This window comes from Saimiri boliviensis, chromosome X (assembly GCF_048565385.1).
Source record: "Saimiri boliviensis isolate mSaiBol1 chromosome X, mSaiBol1.pri, whole genome shotgun sequence".
In the NCBI taxonomy this organism is placed as follows: Eukaryota; Metazoa; Chordata; class Mammalia; order Primates; family Cebidae; genus Saimiri; species Saimiri boliviensis.
Genome location: NC_133470.1, coordinates 28,571,043 through 28,596,898, shown reverse-complemented (window position 1 = coordinate 28,596,898; position 25,856 = coordinate 28,571,043). Strand labels below are relative to the sequence as shown.

At 35.4% G+C, this 25,856-nt stretch overlaps 1 protein-coding gene across 11 annotated transcripts in view; it reads left to right on the top strand.

Moving 5' to 3' along the window:
* Nucleotides 1-25,856, top strand: part of DMD (dystrophin) — a 2,654,855-nt gene that overhangs the window by 2,062,924 nt on the left and 566,075 nt on the right. For all 11 annotated transcript variants that reach the window (XM_074391460.1, XM_074391464.1, XM_074391461.1 and 8 more), the window contains 2 exons: nucleotides 164-375; nucleotides 18,024-18,178. In XM_074391460.1, the coding sequence (XP_074247561.1) occupies nucleotides 164-375; nucleotides 18,024-18,178 (367 nt within the window). The remainder of the gene's footprint in view (nucleotides 1-163; nucleotides 376-18,023; nucleotides 18,179-25,856) is intronic.

Below are 25,856 nucleotides of genomic sequence, written 5' to 3'. Positions count from 1 at the left end.
TCATCAAAAAAGTAAAGAATCTTGTTGTTCATCCTAGCCATAACACAATAAATAATTTTTAAATAAGCAACATAAATGTCAGATAATGTTTAGAAGTTACATTTAATATGTCTTCTCCAGACTAGTATTTACTACTATATATTTATTTTTCCTTTTATTTCAGTTGAAAGAATTCAGAATCAGTGGGATGAAGTACAAGAACACCTTCAGAACCGGAGGCAGCAGTTGAATGAAATGTTAAAGGATTCAACACAATGGCTGGAAGCTAAGGAAGAAGCCGAGCAGGTCTTAGGACAGGCCAGAGCCAAACTTGAGTCATGGAAGGAGGGTCCCTATACAATGGATGCAATCCAAAAGAAAATCACAGAAACCAAGGTTAGTATCAAAGATACCATCTTAAAATACTGGTTACACTAGATAAAATTATACCATGGATTGTAATTTAATAATGTATAATATAAATTTATTAACAGTAAATCACATTTAAGCTGAAATGAACAGTAGAGTTTTTATATAGTATTTTCTTAGAGACAGGGTGTCACTGTCACCCAGGCTAAAGTGTAGAAGCACAGTCATAGCTCACTCAGCCTTGAACTCCAGAGCTCAAGCAATCCTCCTGCTTCCGCCTCCCTAGTAGCTGGGACAACAGGCATGTACTGTCATGCCTGGTTAATTTTTTAAAAATTCTTATTTTCTGCAGAGTTGGGTTCTTGAATGCTTGGCCTCAAGCAATTATCCTGCCTTGGCCTCCCAAAGCACTAGGATTACAGGCTGGAGCCACCATGCTTAGCCAGTAGACTTTTGAGTCAAGGTAGAGAATCGAGGAAAATTGACAGCTAATATCAATCTTAAAGTTAATTTTGTTTAGCAGTCTAGATATAGTGGGCTGGTGTTCTGTTGCACCGTCTCTTAAGATCACTTCAAAATTAGTATATGTATGTATGTAGTTGCATGAAGTCAACTATTCGGGCTTAATTCCTTCCTAGAAAAAGTAACAGGTCTACCCTTTAATATCTTATTTGAAGGCCCTGAATCAAGAAATGGGTGTGGGTGGGCATAAGGATTATGCAGGAACAATGAGTACTCTCACTTTCTCCTCCCATTCTCTTACCTCCTATCCAACTAATTATTCCCTTCTTTCTCTCTTCTCCTCTTACCTCCAAAATTGCATCAAGTATCTGTCTGCTTAGTAAGTCTATGATTCCTCAGGATAAAAGAAAAAGGAAGAAAATTGTTTAATGACTGTGTTTTATCAAGCACCATGTGAGGTGCTTTGCAGGTGTTTAATCTTTTCAAACTTAATATTTACTGGTGAGTTTGAAAATACGTTAAATATTAAACAATGGTTAACCTTTAGGGAAGTAACATGGTAGGAGGTTGATCAGATTGGGCACTTGATCAAAACCCTCTATAGATATTTTATCTGACAGAAAAGGCCTTTTGCTAAACAAGTATCTGATTCTTGAATTGGTTATGTCATCTAAAAAGAAAACCATATAGTTCTCTTGCGTGAAATGGCCTCCATTTCCAAATTAGTTAGGTTAGACTATGCTAAGCTATAGTAAGAAATGAACTCTGAAATCTCAATAGCTTAATAAAATAAAGACTTCTTTCTTGCTTATATCATAGTCCAGTGCAGGTTGACAAGCCATTCTTAGGAGCTGTCCCCCAACATGGTCACATGGAGACCCAGACTTTTCCGATTTTGTGACACTGTCATTTTAAACATGACTGCCAAAGGCCATTGCAGGAAAAGAAGAATGTGGTCAGTGTTTTATGGCCAGGCCTGGAAATTATGTATATCACTTCCACCACATCCCATCACACAGAACTTGTTCTCAATTTAATTTCAGGAAGAGTTAATAGAATCAGTGAGCTTTTAGTCAATTTCTGTCATAGCTACTTTGCCAAAGGGACCTGAGCTGCTATGACGACAAGGATTTAGCTTCTATGATGAGAATGTTAAAAAGCCACATAGAACTTTACAGTCTTATTATTAGCTCTGTTGGAGGCAAAGTCTAGGTGAATAAGAATTCTTTCAAGAGATACATGTTACCACTAATAATGTTTTCAATGGAAGAGCATAGATGAATTAGGATATTCCAATGGTCATTTTCCTAATGCCTGGTCTGACTGTGTAATATATAGAATCAAGTGGTTATTCTTGAAAGCTCTAGTCATATTCATGAGGTAATTATCATGTTATGCTACTTATTTTTCTTCTCTATAAGTTTAGGATACAATGAATTTATTAGATCATAAACCAAAGTAGTTAACTGGTAAGGAGGTATAAGCAGAAAATATGGAGTTCAGACTGAATCTTGGAGTTAGATGAGGAGAGATGAGAGGCATATAGTGTTAGATTTGACTAGGGCAAGAAGACTCTGGTAGTTGGCAAATGAGAAATAATTGTAACCTAAGAAAATCCTAAAGTGATGGTAAAATGATTACAGTTTAATAGCTCCTAGAAGAGCAAGTAGCTTTAAATAATAGACAAAAATATCTGTAGAAGGAAATATGAAAGACGAAAACAAAGCAATTGCATTGTCAAACATGCAAGATGTTTTAAACAGCTAAAATAAAACCAGAATTGTATTATAATTGCTATCCTTTGTCAAACTTTTAGAAGTTAAAAAAATTACTTTGGAATGGTCCAAAACTACATCATAAACATGGCTCAGCCACTGTCTATAGAGATTGATATTTTTGTTCATGTTCTGTGTTTAGGAATTTAAATATATATATATATATATATATATATATATATATATATATATATAACTGCAACTTCAATGTAAATTCACAGTATAGATAAAGGTGGCCAAAGCTATATTTTTTTCATCCATTTCTTGAATGATGTATGGTGAAATTAAAGTAATCCTAATGTTAACAATAACTTTTAGTGAATGCTTGCTGTATGTCAAAAAGTATGGTAGTCCCTTTACATATATTGGTTTATTTCATCCTTTTAAAAACTCTCTTTGAAAAGTATTCTGATTATTCTTAGTTAGGAGATAAGAAAACCGAACGCTAGAGAAGTTTGGAATCTTCTTTTGAAAGTAATAGAGTTGTGATGTGAATCCATAGTAATTACTTTTGTACATAACATCACAGGTTTTCTCTTCCACATGTTGTCTACGTGGCTAAAACAAAGCAAGAAAACCTCAAGAGAATCCAAAAAAGACCCATGAAATTATTAACTGACAAATAGGATTATATTGCATTACTGATAAACCAACAGGTAGAAAATGAAAGCGATGAAATAGTATACTGGGAAAAAATTCATATTATACTCTACTATGGAAAACTAAAACAATAATTACAAACTGCATTTCATTTTTAATGAAACTACAATTTTTAATTATTTTAAAAGGTAGGGAGCAAATAAAATGGATATCTGGCCTTTACATCTAATATGTTATCACTACTAAGTGGTATTAGGTGGATTATCACTTACAATTTTCTTTTAGGAAAAAAAGTGTGAAAATAGACAGAAGGACACATTAAATGACTAAAACAACACCCCCATAAGTTCTTTCTGAGTCTGTGTGCCTAAGATTAACAAGACAGCCTGTGAGCCTCACAAGGCAATCATAAAGCTATGTCTACAGCCTTGGAGATCTGTGATTACAGCAGTCAGCCTCCTTTGCAGCACATCACTGATGACTGCCCTAACCAGTGAGCAACAATGAAATGTTTCAAACCCCACCACCAACACTGTTATACTCTTAAAATATGAGCCAGTAATCATACCTGAACCTATAAAACATTACCAAAAATCTCGATACATTAATGATTCATAATTGCTAATCTTTATTGATAATCTCTTCTAGTTCTTATTTACATATATTTTAATTGTCTATGTAACGTAAATGAAATTTTGAGTTCTGGTTTGTAAACTTAGTATTATTGCATAAATATTTATCAATGTTGCTAAACATCTTTTAATATTTTAAATTCTTTATATTATTTTATTTCCATCTTTATTTCCCTGGTGGTCTGATATTTAGAAAAAGCTCTTTCTGTTATTTAGAAAAAAAAGAGTGAAGAATAAGTGGGGACAATAACAACTGATTCACAAAATAGAAATAAAATCAAAGATGTCATGTGGAGAAAGCTTACCTTGAAAGCATGATCAGAGTGGAAGGAAACAGCAACAGGAGAGTCTTGATTTGATAAAAACGAAACAGAATGCAGATGGCCTGGAGTATCAACAATTAATTAGCAGGTCATTAAGAGATAGCCATAACATATTTATAATTGTTTTCTTTCACCCTTAATTTTTCTAAAGCAAAACATGAAGTTAGAAAATAGTTAATTTTGTTAGCCACATGGCTTCATGGCTTAATTTTATCTTCTCCACGGACCTGGTACAACAATAAAGTTCTTTTGAGATAGAAAGACAGATGTTACACAAAAACATACAAGATTTTCATTCTAATCAAAATCTTTGCCAATAGGCTATGACAGAATCCTAGGAGAGATTATGCCATTTAGAACTTTCACAAGAGGCAAAAATAGTATGCTACTGGCACTTAAAACTGCCAACAGTGATCATCCTGAGATTTATTTCATTTGGCAGAATCTTGGTTGAGTTCATAACCTGTTCCCTAGACTTTTAAGATTGGTCCAAACTTGGCAATGGATTCTTTGGAAAAATTATTTCTTGATCGTTTTAAACTTTCTTTTCCAGTGTCAAGAGAGATTTTCACAGGCTCAGAGTTTTCATTTATTTTTCCCCTTTCAGCTTTTGAAAGAGAAATTTCCTTTTTGTTGGCTTTGTGATTGCTTTTGTGTCAAATTCAGCATAAAAGCTTTTCAAACGTGACAGCATTAGCTGTTTTGTGCTTGGCTGAGCTAAGAGTACATGAATTCAATAGAGAAGTGAAATCTTGTTTGAGCCTAGCTGATTTGGCTATATAATACTTAAAACTATGTGAAGCAAGAAATTCAATAATTTTCAAATTGTTAAATAAACATTTCCAAGGCTGTAAAATCTCTATGTTTTTGAAGGCATTCTTTAGGAAACTTGAAATACAGATATCCTATAATCACATAATTAATTTTAAAAGTTGAACTTATACATAGTAACTAAGGTAGCTATTTGAGTATCTCAAATTATTTTTCTAAAAAGGGAGAAATTTTTCAAATATGGAAGTAATGCCTTACATTTTAAGTTATCTGTGGAAGGACTGATGGTATCAGATATCACATCCACCATAAAAATATGTACGGTAATGGAAACTGAATTTTTCTTTTATATATTTTGTGTATTTTTTAGAGTAGTACAAAATTAAATCAGCAAATTGACCCACATTAGTGGCTTGAGGTTTGAGTTTCAGGTATAGTAATGAAAAACATTATCAGAAATCTTGGCAGGACCTACCATTTCTTCATGTATTTTCTTTATTCCCTTTTGTTCTCCTCTAAAGTCTATGTGATTAAAGAGAAAAGATCAATAACCCAATAGTACTTTTCCTCCTAAAGTATGCATGAAACTATTAAACTTCTCAAAGCATACAAACAGAGTGCTCTCTACATAGCTGATAGAACACAGGTAGTAATGGGCTGGTTTCCCCAGGTACTGCTCTATTACATAAATATTTAATGCAGAGTCACCAAGCCTTGAATAACTTTATGCTTTGATTGTAATGTATTTTCCCTAGTTTTCTTTTCACAGTTTAACTTACCCCAAGCTTGAAAATATAATGTGCTAATCCTGTAAATCTGCTCCTCAAAAAATTTTCAAAATCACCTTTTTGTTTTTGTGTTTTTGTTTTTGTTTTTGTTTTTTTGTGATGGAGTCTCACTCATCACCCAGGCTGGAGTGCAGTGGGGAGGGATCTTGGCTCACTGCAATGTCCACCTCCTGGAATCAAATGAGTCTCTCAGCCTCCAAGTAGATGGGACTAGAGGCACATGCTAACACATCCGGCTATTTTTTGTATTTTTAGTAGAGACAGGGTTTCACTATGTTAGCCAGGCTGGTCTCAAACTCATGATCTCAAGTGATCTGCCCACCTCAGCCTCCCAACGTGCTGGGATACAGGCATGAGCCAACAAACCTGGCCCTAAATTGCCTTTTGTGAACTCTAGAAATTAACCAAAGGTTGGTATTAATTTCTGAAATGCTGAACCCCAATAAAAATGGCAAAGGTTGAGGCTTTTTAACTTGGCCTTCCCTGTCACCTTCTCCCAGCTTTACAGTAGCCTTGAAAATCAGTACCTTTGCAACCATAGTAGCTGTAAAAACTAGCAGTCTTTTAGCCACCAGAGAGTGTAGACCAGGATTGGAATTCTTCAAAAAGGCCAATTTTATTCGAAGAGCATTGCCACTATTTGACCTGTCTTGCAGCTCCCTTGAATAAACCTATGTGCATGGCCTTGTCTTTATTTGGCCTGACTTAGAGCTAATTTTCTAGGAAAAGCCCTAGGTCTAGGGTGTTTGTCCAAACCAAACAGCAGCATTTCTTTAACATAGCGGGTTACTAAGGCTATGATGCTAGTTGAGATAAACATAGGTCTGGAGAAAAACTTTAAATGAAGCTCTGGAGGATGAGATGTCCATAGGGGATTTTGACAACCTGTAATATGTTCTTGTGGGCTCTAGGAGGCCATATGCTTGTCTTAACAAATAGAGAATATCAATAAAGAGATGGAAATTATAAATAAGAACCAAATGGAATATCTGGAGTTGGAAAGTACAATAACTGAAATTGAATTTTCACTTGACATCAGATTCAAGCTGGTAAAAAAAGAATCAGCAAACTTGAAAATAGTAAATGGGATAATCCAACTGAAAGAAATAAAAATAATAAAGAAAATATAGAAAGCAAAAACTGAATTGAAGGAAGAACTGAAGAAGCGAGTGGAATGGTGGTTACCAGAGGCTGTGGATTCTAGGGTGAAAAATGGGGCGATGTTGATCAAAAGGGATAAAATTTTAGTCAGATCAGAGGAATAAGTTTTTGAGACTTTATGACACAACACGGTGACCATAGTTAATAACATTGTATTGTATATTTTGAAACTGCTAAGATAATAGATTTTAAATGTTCTTGCTATAAAATATGATCAATGTGTGAGGTGATGGATATGTTAATTAGGTTGATTTAATCATTCCACAATGTATACATATATCAAAACATATATTGCACCCCATAAATGTATATAATGATTATTTGTCAGTTAAAGTAAACTAAAAATAAAAAGTTTTAATACTTTTGTAAAATAAGCTTTATAATAATAAAATATTTTAATGGGTCTTAGATATATATATATATATATATATATATATATATATATATATTTTTTTTTTTTTTTTGAGACGGAGTTTCGTTCTTGTTACCCAGGCTGGAGTGCAATGGCGTGATCTTGGCTCACCGCAACCTCCGCCTCCTGGGTTCAGGCAATTCTCCTGCCTCAGCCTCCTGAGTAGCTGGGATTATAGGCACGCACCACCATGCCCAGCTAATTTTTTGTATTTTTAGTAGAGACGGGGTTTCACCGTGTTGACCAGGATGGTCTCGATCTCTCGACCTCGTGATCCACCCGCCTCGGCCTCCCAAAGTGCTGGGATTACAGGCTTGAGCCACCGCGCCCGGCCTTGGAGATAAATATATTAATAAAAACTAAAATTTTAAAACTCTTATAAAAAAAACATAGGAACATAATGGATTATGCAATGTTTTCTTAGATATGACACCAAAAGCAAAAGTAACCAAAAAATACATAATTAGAAATTTAACAAAATTAAAACTTTTGTACTGCAAGCAATATTGTAAAGAAAGTGAAAAGTCAATCCTCAGAATTTGTAAATCATATGTCTGATAAGATACTTGTATCAAGCATATATGAAAACTAATAATTCAACAACAAAAAGGATAAATAATGACCTAATAACAATTGGAGAAAAATTTTGAATGGGCATTTCTTCAAAGTAGATGTACAGTGCCCCTACCACATGAAAAGATATTAACATCATTGGTTATTTTAAACATGCAAATGAAAACCACAATGAGATAGTACTTCTTACCCACTAGAATGGCTAATACAAAAAACACAGACAATAACAAGTGTTGACAAGATGTAGAATACTTGGAATTTTCACATTACTGGTGGGAATGTAAATGGTGAAACAACTTTTTAAAAAGTTTGGAAGTTCCTGGAAATATGTTTTTAATTTTTAATTTTTGTGAGTACACAGTAGGTATACATATACTTATGGGATACAGGAGACATTTTGATACAGGTATACAATGTGTAATATTCACATCAGGGTAAATGGCATATCCATCACCTCAAGCAATTATCCTTTCTATTACAAACTATCCAATAATAATCATTTAGTGTTTTTATTTATTTATTTATTTGTTTGTTTTGGGATGAAGTCTCACTCTGTCGCCCAGGCTGGAATGCAGTGGCATGATCTTGGCTCACTGCAACCTCCACCTCCCAGGTTCAGGCAATTCTCCTGACTCAGCCCCCTGAGTAGCTGGGATTACAGGCATGCACCACCACATCCAGCTAATTTTTGTATTTTTAGTAAAGACGGGGTTTCACCATTTTGGTCAAGCCGGTCTCGAACTCCTAACCTTGTGATCCACCCATCTCAGCCTCCCAAAGTGGTGGGCATTTAGTGGTTTCTAAATGCACAATAAATTTTTGTTGACTGTAGTCATCCTCTTGTGCTATCAAATACTAGATCTTCATTTTATCAAACCATATTTTTGTATTGTTTATTTCACTACCCATTAACCATTCCCTCTTTTCCCCCACTGCTACCCTTCCTAGTCTCCTAGAAATATTAAACATGAAGCTACCGTATGACAAATCCATTCTACTCTTAGGCGTATGCTCAGCAAAAATGAAAATACATGTGCACAGAAAGGCTTTATACAGATGTTCATAGCAGTATTATTTATAATTGCCGAAAAGTAGAACCAACCCAAGTGTCTATCAGCTAATGAATAAATTTCAAAATGTCCTACATCCAAAAATGGATTATTCTTCAGCAATAAGAAATAATGAAATATTGATATGCACTGTAACATGGGTGAACCAAAAAATATATGCTAAGTGATAGAATCCAGTCACAAAAGACCCCAAATTGTATCAACACATTCATATAAAACATCCAATAAAGACTGAAGGAGGAGGACAATAGACAGTAGAAAGGGACTGTTCATAGGTATGGGTTTCACTGGGAGCAAATAAAATGTTCTCAAATTAGATCATAATGATGGTTGCACAACTATGAATATATTAAAAACCAGAAAAGTATACACTTTAAATGGGTGAATTTTATGATATATTAAAAAGTATATCTGCATGTCATTGGCTACAGATATTTTCTAATTTTTCAACTTCATGAACACAGTTTTAGAAACATAGTCTTCATTTTTCTCTTTCATGAAACTGCTTGCCAGCTATAGAAATGAAAAAAATAGCTGTGTCTGTGGAACATAACTACTAGATGGGAGCCTCCATCACAGAATGGCTAAAGAGCTATTTTCTTTTATGGTCAAGATAGGCAGGTTCTGTCCTAGAGAATATATTCTGAGACGTTACCTGTAGCTCAGAAAACCAGGGATATTGATGCTCTAAAGATCTCCTCAACATTTATATGGTTTCCTATTTATTAACAAGAGAACCTGTACTTTATGTGCCATTATACTAGTATATTCTGTCCCTGGCCCTCGTCCAAGACTATCAGGAGATATTAGAATTGCCCTACTCTGGGTGAAACAAGGTCATATCTGAATAGGGATGTCAGTCAGCATAGGCTAAGCTACAGTAATAAGCAATGCTCAAACCTAGAGGCTTAACACAGTCTATATTTTACTCATGTTACATGTTCATTGTAGATTGATGAGAGTGTTCTACTTAGCTTTAGTCAGTCTGCGACCATGGCTGACGATAGCTCTATCTTGGTACATGCTTTCATGATCATAGAGGCAAGGAACATGGTTTTTGAACCTTCTGCCTGGAAGTGACAAGTAGACAAAACCAGTCACATGGCCATTTCTGAGTTCAGTGGGGATGCATATGTATAATCTTCTGGCATGACAAGGCACTGGATATTTGAGAACAATAAAACAGTCTACCACAGTAGGCTCATGGGGTTGGGAAAGGAGCTGAAAAAAAATGCCGTTTTCTGGGGTTCTGTCCTCTGGCATTGTGTCTGGAATCATTTCTACCCATCAATTTCCACACCCTCTCAATCGACTTTTCTCAGATGCCTGTGGTAGCTGGGTGATTTGTTAAGTACAACATTGCTTAAGCCTTTTAATAAAGTCAGCAAATTTAACAGAGAGCCCAGATAAAGAGAATGCTTTCAAAAATGTCATAATGAAATTAAGGTAACGAAGCACTTAGAGAACTCTCCTCCCTTCTTTTTTTGTACAAAACTTATTGCAAAAAAAACTGGAAGAGAAATGGGCCTGAAAGTAAAGAGGGGAAAAATATATTTTATGTCATTAGTTTAATTATAAAAATTCATTACATGAAGCCATGTAAGACAGAAAATAATGGAACTCTAATGGGTTGGCCGATAGCGCATTTACTAGTCTGCTCTCAGCTTGTAGTCATTGTTGAAAGGACAAAAAAGTAACGACATTGGTATGTAATCTTCAAAGCTATTGTAAAGATTAATCATTTTCAGTAAGCTGGAAAATGAGGGCCATTTTCTTAAATAGTGTGCCCTGTATAGAGTGTTACCTTCTGAAACAGAGTTGTTTGGTAATGTCAGAGGATTAATAGATGAGTCTTGAAGTTAATGGTGAGAGGCTTTACTTTTGAAATGGCTTTCTTACAGCTATTTTAACATTTCTATTATAAATCCATAAAGAGGTTATATACATTGTTTTAACTCACACAAGGAAGGAAGAAATTGTGCTTCTCTTTTCCCAATAAGGATTTGTAGAACATTAATTCATTCTTGGGACCAGATTGTTTACTGATTTTTAAAAATAAACAAAATATGTATTTTTCTGCTGTCTTTTTGCAGAAAGGCCTTACTTTATTATACACAATAATTTTCCAATCATGCTATAATCATCAAGATTATTTTATATTTTTCAAAGCTCAGTTAAAATAAACCCAATCTTTTTTCTTACATTTCCTTATATAGATGCATAACTTATTTAACTGAATGGAAACTTGAATTGAGAGTCCAGAATCCTGCATTTTTATGATGACTCTTTCACTTACTAGCTGTCGCCTTGAACAAGTCACTTAACTTTTCAGAGCATTTATATTCTCATGTGGACAATTATGGAATTGCTCAAAAAGAAAGAAGATATCAAAAGATGAAAGTGAATATGCAGGTAGAGGTCATATATTTGAAGACCTTGTAATCCAAAGAGAGAGCTTGGGACTTTGTCTTGTAAGTAATAGGAAACCATGGAAAGGTTTTACACAGAGGAGAAATGAAGTTCTATTTACATTACAAAAGATCATGTAAGCAGTTGTATGTAGATAGAAGGGTGGTTTGAGAGTGGAGGGAGGGAGGCGACAAAAAAGATTATTTTAGTAACTGAGCTAGAGATGATAGGGACATAAATTAAGGTAGTGTCAACGGAAGTGGAAGATTTGGATGTAAGTGAAAAAAAAAAATCTTATGATACAACTCTTCTAGGGGTATGTCCCCTGCCAACTGCTCCAGTTGAGAACCAACATATAATCAGATTGATCCAGTGAAAGAATTTTGGAGAACATTAATGTTGAAAGGACAGGCCAAAAAAAATCCTTGAACACTAAGAGATTATAAAGAGTGGGAGCCAAGAAAGCAGAGAATTTCCAGAAGAGAATAGTCAGCAGCACTAGCTGCTGTAAGTAAACCAAGTAAATAAGAACCTAAATCTTTCCATAGGCATTGGCTTTTGGTAGCTGAATTAGTTAACTATTTTCACAAATGTTGAGTGGCATAGAACAATAAGCCCATATTGCCTTTCATGAGTTTACAGCTTGGGTGTGGTGGCACTTCATGCTGCAGGTTGATTGGCATCGCGCTGCACCATGTGTCATTCGCACCACATGTCACTTATTCTCCTCCTGAGATGAGCAGGCTAGCCCTGAGAATGTTTATCTTAAAGTAATGGAGAAGTGCAAAAGGGATAGCCGCACAGCATAAATACATTTCAAGCCTCTGCTTGTGTTACTTCCATTAATATCCCACTGGGATTAGGCAAAGCCAGTCACATGAACAAGCTCAATGTCAAGCGCATGCTGTCTTTTATAGGAGGAAATTCAAAGTTACTTAGCAAAGGGCATGGATACAGGGAGAGGTAGAGAATTGGGGCCAATAATTCAATTTGCCATAGTGACTTCTGTCAGAATAGTTTTAGTGGAACAATGATAGTGGAGCCTGATTTTCATGAATTGGAGAGTGGCAGGAATGCAATCAGGTTGAGGTAATGAGTGAATATCTGCTTTCTAAAGAGTGTAACTGTGAAGGAAAAGAACATGATAGAGTGCAGATTATTGTGTTGTTTAAAGATGAGAGAAACACTCATGTTTGAAGTCTCTGGAGAAGGACCCCACAGAGAGGCAAGAAGTTGGAACACACAAAGAGAGAGGGAGTATGTGGAGGAGGATCCCAGAATAGATGGGTGCCCAGATGGTAAAATCAACTTCCAATAGCAGAAAAGTTGCCTCTTCCTCTGAGACTAGAGAGAAGGATGCAAGTCTGATATTTTATGAAATTTATGTTTGATATATTTAATTTCCCCTAAGGAATTGTAGGTAGGACCATGTACTGCTAGGTTTCTTTCAGTTCGTGTTGTCAGGAATTAATCTGTAAACCACATTAGGTATTTCAAACAGAGGAAATTCAATACAGAGGACTGGCTGCTCCACAGGAATGAAGGAGCTGACAAACACAGCAGAAGACAGTGAGGCAACCCGGAGTTTAGCAAGTTCAGGAAACTATTACCACCCCAAGGGCTGGGGAACCAACAAGTTTTACCAAAGCCCAGACACCAGAACCATCTGTTGCTAATTCAGCCACTGTAGAGGCTGCACAGCAGGTATTGCAACAATGGAGGGAGCAGCTCTCCAGCAGGAAATAGAGACACAAAGGAGATACCACCCATACAGAGAGAGAAGGGAGGATAATTCTCTTGTTTTACCCTTTCTCATCCTCTTCTGTGTCCCACTAGTGTATCTCATGGCTTAATCTAGTTAGAAGCCAGCTAATGAGAAATCCCAGGAATTCTGAGCTCCTATAATACATCTCAATACCGAGTGGAGTAGGAGATGAGGAGAATGAATATAAGAGCAAACGACCTCTTACTGGTTAGCTCCCAGAGCTAAATTTTCCCATGAATCCCTTGGTTCATGAATGTAAACACGGTATCCAAGGCAAAATAACAAATCCAACATGTAGAACTTTTTGTTCATAAACATATTAGGATCTTGTTTTATAATTTTCCAAGCAGTTGCTTGATTTCCTCAGGACAAGCCAGAGGCATGGGCAGAGCAGGTGACCTCATCTATTTTACAAATGACAAAACTGGGACTTTTACAAGGTTAATGACTTCCTTAAGATCAAACTGCAAAACAATGGACAAGTAAAACTTCCTGGGAAGATGCCTTTTCATTACTCTGCACGGCCTTTCTTGAAGTTCCGTTGAGACACAGTCATTAAAAATTTAAATAATAGTTCACCGCGACAAACATTTATTTTACTTGTAGGTGAATATCACAAAACACATTTTAAAAGGAAATTTAACCAATATTCAACCTTAAAATTTTAATCATAGGGCTATGCAATCACTTTTCTCTTTCAAGTTAAAGGGAGAATTTTAGAGCTGCAGCATTTCTACAATGTCTATAAAACAGCAAGCTACTTGCTTTGCATTCAGAAGGGGCTCACACTGTGGGGAATATAGTTTGACTCATTAAAATGAATAGTAGATGTACTGGCAGTAGTGATGATGATGATGATGATGATGATGGTGATTAATATTTATTTAATCCTTCGGGCATGGCAGGCACCTTTGTAAATGTTTTCCCTGAATTGTCTAAGTTAATTCACACAATCATCTTTCCACATAAATACTGTTAAAATTCCCATTTAGCAAAGGAGAAAACTGAGGCACAGAAAAGATAATTAACTTTCCCATTTGCCACATAACTACTAAGTGATCAAAGCAGGATTCAAACCCAGCAGGCTCATTGTATTGCCTAGGCTTTTAGCTACTCTTTCTCTTCCTCCTCTCTTTTCTCCCATGTAGAGTCAGTACCACTAAAATAAGTAAATGAGGGAAGGCAAATATTAAAATGAAAAAAAAAATACTCAAAATTCTTGAAATTAATTGAGGTTGTCTCACAGTCCACAATCATTTTTTCTACCTAAAATACTATGTATATATATATAAAGCACATATTGCAGTAGCAGCATAATGGGTTTGAATATGAAATATTTCTTTCCTGGTTGGAAAAGCAATCTTTTGCGATTTAACATTTTATATTCTTCATAGAAAACACACACACACACACACACACACACACACACAAAGTCAATCTTTTTTTATAAGCTAGTGCTCACAGTATTTTAAATTTCTTCACACACCATGATCACCACACAAGCAATTCCCTGTGGTATATACCATTGTAAATGGAATTCAGAAAGAGAAAAGGGTGTGTGAAGTCTGTTGTATTTTTGAATTTACACTCCTTCTGAGGTCTGGAGTTATCCCAATAGTAAATTTCACAGTGGTAGGCAAAGCTGGTCAAGGTCGTGGTTCCTAGTGTGAATGACACTTGGATAAAGACCAAGGTGGGCAGAATTTTACCTTAGGAGAAAGGGAAAACATCCTGTTGTGGGGAATGTCTTTAAGAAGGGAAACAAAAAAAGGCTATGTTTGAGAACCTTTGTGTTTATATAAGGGTCTGAGCCCTTTCAATGTTAGTCAAAGTCAGTGGGAGTTTTTCTTTTTAATCCTCTATGCTCACAAAAGCTGGGCAGTATTCAGTGAGGGTTAGCACTCAGTCAAGATTTCCTTAGGTATAAAAATTCTAACTTTTGCTGTGAATACAATTTTGCAGAAAAATATATGGCATGCCCATTTCTGCCTTTCAAGCATTAAAGTACATCAAAAAAACTGGTTTCACGTCAAACCTCACTCTTTACTACCTTGTTTACTAGGAAATCTCTAATTTAACTCTAGTTTGCTATCTTTCAGAGATTTTGGAAAATTCTAGGATATGTTACAATTTATAATTTTAGGCATTTTTATGATCTTTTGATTATGTTTTTAAATTCATTGGCACATTCTGCATTTTATGTTTTTTTAATTTTAATAGCTTTATTGAAGTATAATTGATATACAAAAAACTTCATATATTTAATACATATAATTGTATGAGCTAGAACATGTGAGTATACCTATGGAACTATCCAAAGAGTATAACCTCTTATATCTAGACTTTTCAAATAGGAACTTATGAGTGATGGGTGGCTTCCAGGCTTATTTAACTTGCTTGAGTAAAATAAATGATTTTAATTATGCATTTATTAAAATTTTTGTTTTTATTTTATGTTCCTGAGCTTATACATATATGCTCTGATATTGGTCCAACGTAAGTATTTTTGTAACAATTCAGTCTTTTATAAAAGGAATTCACTTGAAAAAGGTAAACAAGTTATTGGTGTCAGTTGTGTGGATGTTTATGCCATTCATCAGAGATTTAATAGCTGATAGATAGTAAGCTCTTCTTTTAAAATCCAAATAGCACCCTCTGGATAGTAGGGCCAATTATGTGTTCTTTCATATCTTGGAATACATTATTTTTATCACTTTACGTTTGGCTTGAGGAGGAGAAGGAAAAAAGAGGTAATTTTGTACCCTGGGAAATTTCTAGAAAAGGCAAGTCTTTGGCAGAAGTTACCTCAAAAGGGCTTTCAAATTGTGTGAAGATCTGAAAAGCGGAAAATAGAAACTGCAGTGCTTTATAAAAGGAGTGTGGAAGAAAAGGCAGCATTCCACAGAGATAAATGTTAATTATTTTGTAATAGCAGCAATTATATCTGTGCTTTTAGACACTGTTTTTTGCTTTCATAGCAAAAGTCAGTGATATTGGTGTTAGCTTCATGGTAATAGTTTGGTAATCTAGATCTATTTGCTGTATGCAGGAAATGCTATTACTGAGTTTGATTCTAGAATGTTTTAGTTAACTGAGAAATGACATTATATATAGATTGTATATTTTCAATAGGCGTCCAACCAAACACACTGAAATTATGCTAAAAATACTACTGTTTGATTTTGAGTCTGTAAATATCATACTAATGCAAAATAACAAATATTAAAACAAATTTTTTTTTTGAGACAAAATCTTTGTTGCCCAGGCTGGAGTGCAGTGGCATGATCTTGGCTCACTGCAACCTCCGCCTCCCAGGTTCAGGCAATTCTCCTGCCTCAGTCTCCTGAGTAGCTGGGATTACAGGCGTACGCCACCACGCCGAGCTAATTTTTTGTATTTTTAGTAGAGACAAGGTTTCACCATGTTGGTCAGGCTGGTCTCAAACTTCTGACCTCATGATCCACCCGCCTCGGCCTCCCAAAGTGCTGGAATCACAGGTGTGAGCCATTGCGCCCGGCCAAATGATTTTTTTCCTCAGAAGTAAAATTTTCAATTTCACATTCAGCTCATCACTCTGTATTCTTAGAGATAAAAAAATACAGTGTAGTTAAAAATTGTGTTCTGTTTATTACACCAGAAAATTATGTTCTTCTTACAGTGTTTACCGTGCACATTTTCCACATATTGGACCATTAGAATGGTGTATTATATTCTTTTAATGTCCCTGCATTAAACATTGACATTGTTTCTCATATTTTTACTGCTTTGATTAATGAAAATTTTAAGTCATATAGTATATTGATCTTCTTCTGAAGATTTTATTAAGATAAAGTACCAAAAGTGAGATTACTGAGTCAATGGGAATAAGCATTTGTATGTCACTTTGCATCTATTGCCAAATTGTCCTAATAGATACTGTCCCCAGCAGTAGTACCTGAGTATGCTAGTTTTAGTGATCTTTTCAGCTTTGGATTTTATGTTTTGTTAATTTAATAGGTGTCAAATTGTACCTTTTCGATGTAATACTCCATTTTTTATTACCTGAATGTTAACGTTTTTCTTTTTAAGTAAAATCATCCTATTCTTTCTCATGTTTTAACTACCTATTCCTATTTCTCTGTCCATTTATCAGTGACTTAACTCACCCTGTTGAATTTGATATAACTATCTTAACAATTAATACTATCTTAATGCTTAAAAGAGCCTCCTCTATGCACTTGCAGAAATGACTAATAGAAATTTCAAGTTGATATGCTTCAAGATAAAATCCACCATTGATTGACTTCTTTCTTTGAAATATGTTTCAAGTGATGAAATGGCAAATTTGAAAACATTCAATTGCCAAAGGCAAACAATGAAGAAAACGTAGGTGATTTGGTTTAGCAAGATTCTTCTGTTTTGACTTTTATTCTAATTTTAAAGTAGGATATTCTAAAAGTATTTTGATCCTTCAAAAAAGTTGATAACTAGAATAACAGCACTATTCTTTTGTTGTTTGATATTTTCCATATGCAGGTTTAGTTGAATGCCAGTAGATGGCACTAATTACATAAACAATTCAACAAGTTAATGAAGAGGAAAATAAATGTATATTTTTTTTCGGTTCAAATGTCATATGTCACATACTCAACAATTATATATGAGCTTATTTTGTAGTTTTTTTCTCTTGTCATAAAACAATTAAACCCAATTAATTGCTACTAAGTTGGAATACTTGATACTGGTTATTGCTTAAGATGCTACGTTTGAAAAGTTTTGTCTTCTAAGGTGGGTTAGCTTATGATTGACTAAATCACATGGTAGGCTAAAAGCAATCTAATATATGTATTCTGACCTGAGGATTCAGAAGCTGTTTATGAAGTACTTAGATATTCCAACTAGAGATTTCAGAAAAAGAAACTGACATTCATTCTCTTTCCCATAAAAATCTATAGCAGTTGGCCAAAGACCTCCACCAATGGCAGATAAATGTAGATGTGGCAAATGATTTGGCCCTGAAACTTCTCCGGGATTATTCTGCAGATGACACCAGAAAAGTCCACATGATAACAGAGAATATCAATGCCTCTTGGGGAAGCATTCAGAAAAGGTATGAATTACATTATTTCTAAAACTACTGTTGACTCTAATAATGAGATGGTGATACTGGATGAATAATGAAGATTTGTTTTTCCAATCCAGCTAAACTGGAGCTTGGGGGATTCGAGATGATAAATACCAACAAAACTCACAGACTTGGCTCAGTCATATATTTTTTAAATGAGGAACGTAAGGTCTCATTTGCCCGCTGTCACAAAAGTAGTGACATAACCAAGAGATTAAACAGAAAGCAAAATACCAATTTATAGCTAGAAGAGCCATTTAACAGTCTACTTTTAGAACTCTATCCAAAGAAATATCTTTCTATCTCTTCACAGCACATGCTGCCTTACCTGTAATCTGATAGATAAGTCACTTTGGGATTCATGATGGAGTTATAGCTGTCCATGGTATCAACCTTGTATCTCACTCCACTCATCCAATGGGAAAATTTGTGGAGGGTAATATGACTCATCACTTCATTTCCCAGTATGTAACTAGGGAAATGAACAGCTCTTGTAAACAGTATCACCTCAAACTAAGCCCTCTATCCTTATTATACCTCTCTTAGTCTCCAGAGATATTTTCACTAGCATTTATTCCAATTATAAATAAAAATATAAATTATGTAACTAATTGTTTACTATTTGTGCTTTAAATTAATCTAAATGCCATGAGGACAGAGATTGTGTCTTCTTTATTTGATACATTTCCAGGTCCTGAACCAGGTGATATAATAGGTAGCTAGTAAATGGTTTTCGAATGATTACTCCCTTTGCATAATGTACAATTACCTTGTACATGCTGAAAAAAAGAGTACCTGTACAATATGAGGAAGACCACAGTGAAAAATAAGTGAGTTGCAAAATATGACATCAATTACTGAAAAAATAAATTAGGTGGGTTTTTTTTGTTTGTTTGTTTGGTTTTTGTTTGTTTGTTTGTTTGTTTTTTGAGACGGAGTTTCACTCTTGTTACCCAGGCTGGAGTGCAATGGCGCGATCTCGGCTCACCGCAACCTCCGCCTCCTGGGTTCAGGCAATTCTCCTGCCTTAGCCTCCTGAGTAGCTGACATTTCAGGCACGTGCCACCATGCCCAGCTAATTTTTTTGTATTTTTGGTAGAGACGGGGTTTCACCATGTTGACCAGTATAGTCTTGATCTCTTGACCTCGTGATCCACCCGCCTCGGCCTCCCAAAGTGCTGGGATTACAGGCTTGAGCCACCGCGCCCGCATTAGGTGGTTTTTAATAAGAAGTCAAGATCACCATTGGGGCCAAAACAAATTTTGAACAAAGAGCAGGAATTCTTATGAGAAATGAGATAATTATATATAGAAATTAAGAGACCAACTAAATTTTGAAACTGAGCTAGACATTAGAGAGAGAGAGAGAGAGTAAACACTCCTGTGAAGCTGAATTTAAGCTAGTGACCCTGGGGTATAGAGCAGCTCTAGTCCTGAATTCCACACAGTAGGTATATAGATGGAAAAGACCATGGAAAAGAAGATTCAACCTAAAGCTGGGAAGTTTTAATTGGAACCCTATGAAAAATACCCTGGTGGAGAAAGAGCAAACTTGAATATCGAATTGATATTTGGAAAAATTCTCGTAGTAACTACTTTCTCTCAATGGCAAGGCTTGGACTTTCTTCTCCAAATATAGGTCTTGTATGTATTCAATTAAAAAATGACAGATTCAGTTCAGAAAGAATTATTCACATAGAATCAATTGGTATCAGAGAATCAAACATTAGACCTTAGCAGGAAATATCTGTTTCTCAAAAAGAAGCCTTTCTGGGAAAGCAAATTAAAGTAGATATTAATTTGGTGAGTTTACAGAATATAAACTAAGGAGCCAAGAAGAAAGCTTGCTCGTTGTATGAAACTAGACCTTCAGGAGACTGGTCTATTATATCTATACTACTCTTTCTGACAGACCCCTCTCTTCATTCTCATGCTCCTTGATGCCCCAAGCAACTCTCTCAGTTTTTAAAAAACATGTGGACTCAGGGAGAGGAGCATTACACACTGGAGGCAGTTGGCAGGGGTAGGGGAGAGACAGCGGGGGGTGGGGAGGGAGGGGAGGGTGGGGAGGGATAACATGGGGAAGAAATGCCAGCTTTGGTATGTACCTAAAGTAAAATAAAAATACAAATAAATTATTTTATTGAGGTCTTTGGATTCTTCATGGGAATGCCTTTTAGTTTATATTTTTTGGCTTGGTTCCAAGAAGGTATCATCTAAGGCATGCATATATTACTTCTCCTATGGGTAAAGTAAATTAGAATTTTAAAAACCAACTCACATTTTTAGCCCATACAGAATCTGCAATTCACCAAGCTACTTCTGACTCATGTCTATAGAGTTCTTCCCTTTTCTTTTCTCACTTCACATGTACTCTTTGCAAGAATTCATCCACTTGTGTAGTTTCAGTCTGTTGATGACTACCCATCTATATTTCCAGCTGAGAATGATCTTTTGAGTTTTATACATGTATATCTTACTGCTTTCTTTCAATGTTAATGTCCCACAAGAACTTCAAATTGAAAAGGTCCAAAGCTAAACTCATCTTTGCCCTCTTCTAATCTCTTTCTCCAAATGCAACCTACTTCTATTGTCCTTGTCTTAGTCCTTTTTGTGCTTCTGTAACAAAATACCAGACTGGGTAATTTATAGTGAATAGGAATTTATTGGTACATAGATCTGGAGGCTGGAAAGTCCAAGCTTAAGGGGCTGGAATCTGGTAAGGGCCTCCTTGTGTCATGATCCCATGATGGAAAGTGAAAGAGCAAGAGAGAGAAAAAAATGGGGCCAAACTTGTCCTTATATGAAACTTACTCCCACAATAATGACACTACTCTGTTCATGAGGGTAGAGTCTTCATGTCCTAATCATCTCTTAAAGGTCACATTTACTACTGTTGCAATGGCAATTAAATTTTACCATAAGTTTAGGGGGGGTGCAAACATTTAAACCGTAGCTTTCTGCCCCTTTTATCCCAAAATTCATGTTCTTCTCACAGACAGAATACATTCATTTCATCCCGAAAGTCCCAAAAGTCTTAACTCATTTCAGCATAAACTCAAAAGTCCAATCTAATATAAATTAGATATTGATGAGTCTCAAGGCACAATTCATCCTGAGGCAAATTCCCCTCTATCTCTGAGCCTGCAAAATCATATCAAGTTCAGGCCCTCACCCCCGACCCTTCCCAGCTTCGGGTATCCACCAATCACAGAAAGTTTTGTTGATAGTCCTGCTGTAGATCATCTTTGCACATGTTCACTTAAGCTATTTATCCTAGTGTTCCATTATTGGAACACTAAGCACGTGGGAGTTATTTACATTCTACTGTTCAAGGTTATTGCAACATGATTGCAAAAATTCAAAAAATTACAACCTTAGGCATAAATGGGTTAAGCCGTTTAGGGTACATTTATAATAATTATGTACTATACTACAAAAATCTTATTACTTCAGTTTATAAATAAAAAGTGTTATCTCTACACTGCGGTTTTTATTTTTATTTTTCGACTTTTAAGAGGTACATGTGCACATTTGTTACATAGGTAAACATGTATCATGGGGGTTTGTTGTATAGATTATTTCATCACCTAGGTATTAATCCTGGTACCCATTAGTTACTTTTCCTGATCCTCTTGTATCTCCCACCCTCCACCTTCCAGTAGTCCCTAGCGTACATTGTTCCCCTCTAGATATCCATGTGTTCATATCATTTAGTTCCCACTTATCAGTTAGAACATGTGGTATTTTGTTTTCTGTTCCTGTGTTAGTTTGCTAAGGACAACGGCCATCAGCTCTATCCATGTCCCTGTAAAGGACATGATCTCATTCTTTTTTATGACTACATAGTATTCCATGGTATTTGTGTTGGTCTCAAAAACTACAACTATGACAAGGTGGCATTTTTATTTTTGTCGTTAAACTCATCTTGGAAAGATTAATAGTGTCAATATTTTGGTTATGGAGAAAAAGTATCTCGTATCTTTGATAAACTTCTGTAACTATGGCTTTTTAGGTAGGAGGGATTCTGTGGAAAGCATTCTGATTACATCACTTCTCACAGTTCAGGTTAGACACCATCTTACTGTGAAACACGAATGTATTGCCGACACTGAGACTTACAGTCATATGGAGAAATCTATAAAAAATTTTTAGACATTTGCAAGAATATTTAAATTGGCAATGAAATTTTTAGTTTTAAACTGTTGAATGTTAAATAAGATATAAAAGATACTAGGAAGAACTTTACTTTGATATCAGACACTGCCACATTGTAGTTTCAAGACATAATACAAAAGTAAACTAATGTTACTTTATATTTTACTGTTTAAGTTTATCTCATCAGATGAGTCCTCAAATTCTACAGTGGCTTTTGATAGGACCATTTTTATTTGCCATTTTATATAGAATAGATAAATATAAATAGCCATTTATGCTTAAAAGGATCGAATCTACTATTTGTGGAAAAAAGAGAAGGCTGCTTCTCAACTAAATTGTACAGTTTAGAAACCCAGATCTGAACATAGATTATTGTTGTGAGCTATGTAGGAAAATATTTTGTTTTCCTTATCATTTTTCTTCTAGAGTCCATGTTAACACATAAGGCCAGAAATGTGAGCCTCTGCAAGTTCATTTCTTTCTCTTCAATCCTGTGAATAGATATGAATTTGTGAATAAGATAATATTAGATGTGATATTATAAATTATTGTGAGAAGCCTCTAAGGATTAGATTTCAAGGACTGCCATCTGGCTGATGACTTTATGATGACACTGTCATGAGATTTCATTTCCTTATTTCTATTCCAAGATCACTCTTTAAACAAGAAATAAGCATTAACTCTGAATTGTCTGTTCGTAGCTGTATGAGGGATTCCACAACTACCAACTAGCCAGGTGCAAACTCCTCAAGCAGAGGAGATGGCCCTTGCATCAGACAGTTAAACATGGCTAGAAGTCCCTTTGCTAAGCTCCTAGATACTAAAAAATCCCTCTAGGTTCTAAGAAAGATTCAACATGTATACGTGTGTATATATGTGTGTGTACATACATCCATATGTATGTATATGCATTTGCATCCATATACATACAAACATGCCTTCTTCCTTAAAATAACATCTCGGTATTCTCTGTCCTTCCTAATAATGTGTTTTATATTTTAATGATCAAAATTAATAGTTGATTGTCTGAAAAAATTTTTATCTGAAAAAATTACCTGTTTTCTCCATCTTTGACAACCGTGAAAGCACTTGTAAGTCACTCTTTGCTTCTATATTCCTAGGTCCTTTCTCCTCTTTTTCACTTCATTGAAACACAAACAAAGAAAAAAAATTGAGCCCTATTTTGCATGCAGCCAGGAGCTACTGTAGTTAAACACTAGATCTCTTTCACATTCTCCAACATACTGTTTTAGTAATTATTCTACTTTCTTACTCTTGGATAATCAATTTCTTCTTTTTGCTCCTTGCCTTTAGCAGGGCGACATATTCAATTCTCCCTCATCCTAAAATAACTTTTTTACTATATCATTTTGTTCTATCCAGTTGTCCTTGCTTTTCCTTACTATATAATTTTTTTAATGCAGTAGTTGACATTAATGTTTCCTGTTCTTTAGCTACTGGTTATACTTTGACCCACTCCAAGCTCACATCCCCAGCACCACCACTTTATGAAAACAAGGACTAAGATCACCAATGATTTTATAATAGCTAATTACTATATTTTAATCCATCCATCTGCTTGACTACATTTTAACATTGATCCTGTTGGTTAACTCTACTAGTCAAAACTTTATCCTCCTTGGTTCCCAGAACAGTATTATCTTGCAAATCTCTTATTTCTCTAATCATATAAGAAGTGTGAGGTGCTTGGCACAATGCCTAGCACATAGTAAAGAACTCAGTGAAATATCACCTGCCAATAACATTATAAAAATTATTTTACTTACTCAACAAATACTTTTGTATAAAGTATGTGCTAGGTAGGCCCAGTAATTGATACTTGATATAGAGCAATGAAAATACCTACCCTCAGAAAGGTTATAATCTGGGAAGCAGAAGTTGGGAGACAGACAGACATTGACAAATAAAAATTAAATATATGATGTGTCAGATGGTCATACATGCAATGTGGAAGAATAAAGAGGAAAACAAGTAGAGAGAGAGAGAAGTGGAAGAGCAGGGCTGCCATGAAAATGTAATCAAAAAAGGTCTTACTGAAAAGGTGAAATTTAAGCAAATTGTAAAGGACCTGAGGATGTGGGCCATATGTATCACTGGGGTGGAAAAAGTAGACCAGGAGGTCCTAATAAGTGAAAATGCCCCGAAGCAGGAATATTCTTGGCATGTTGAAGGAACCTTAAAAGAGAGATCAGTTAGGCAGAAAAGGATCAAGTGAGCAGGAAGGTAGTCGACAATAAATTTAGAGGGGTAACTGGCATCTCATTATATTGGCCTTTTAGGCCTTTCTATGGACTTTAGCTTTTAATCTGAATGCTATGGGAGTTATTGGAGGGTTTTGAATGGAGGAGTGACATGTTTTATCTTATCTGGCTCCTCTGTTACAATAAACTAAATGGAAGTAGTGAGACCATAATTCAGTCAAGAGATGACTGTGACTGAGATCAGAATGGGAGAGGTGAATGTGGTGGAGAGTGGTTGGATTCTACTATATTTTGAGTACAGAGCATGAAAGATGTTATAATGGAATAAATTTTGGTGTGAGAGAAAGAGAGGAGTCAAGGAAGATGCAAGAGTTTTTAGGCTGAGCAACTGGAAGATGGGGTAACCATTTACTGAGATGGGGAAGGCTCCAAGAGTAACATATTTTGGGAGGAAGATGTAGACATGTTACGTTTGAAATGACTTTTATACATCTAGGAGATGTGTGGAGTAGGTAGCTGGATTTACAAATCTTAAGTTATGGGGAATATCTCAAGACACAAAATTGGGAGTTACAACAGTGATGAGTGCACATTCTTTTCCTCAATACAATTTTAAATTTAAATATTAATGTTCCATTCTTAATTTTCTCTCTTCTTTCTTGCTACACATTTTGAGTAGCTTTGTCTGTTGGCTTCAGCTAACGTTAAGACTACTTAGTGTCAACTTCCATCTTACACCCTTCTTGTGATCTCCAGAACTATACTTCCAGTCACCTACCCTACATTACCACCTCCATATGTTACAGGCTCCAAAATGTGTTAAGTAGAATGCATTATCTGCCCCTAAAACAATGCTAAATTTTCTGTTTTCATTGTAGTGTAAATGCCTAAGTTAATTGTCTCTAAAACTGGAAATCTAAGAATTACCATCTACCTTTCCCTTGATCTCTCTTTCCCAATCTACTGACTCGTTTATTAAATTGGCTTCCAAATTCTGTGAATTCTACTTCAAAACTGCTCTAGAAACAATTTCCTCTCTTTATCCCTATTGTCACTTCGTCCTAAAGCCTCTTCATTCTTTGTAGATTTCTGGGAGAGTGTAACCACATTTTCTCTGTCCTGCCAGTCATCAAGTCTTTACACTAATTTGACATTCACACCAGCCTTTGATCTGTCTTCCTTAAAATGTGTCTTCTTGCTTCCCTTTGATTCCAGTGCTCTTTTCTTCCCTCCTGAGACTTGATGCATGATATTTACATGTATGACGTATTTCCAAAAGCATT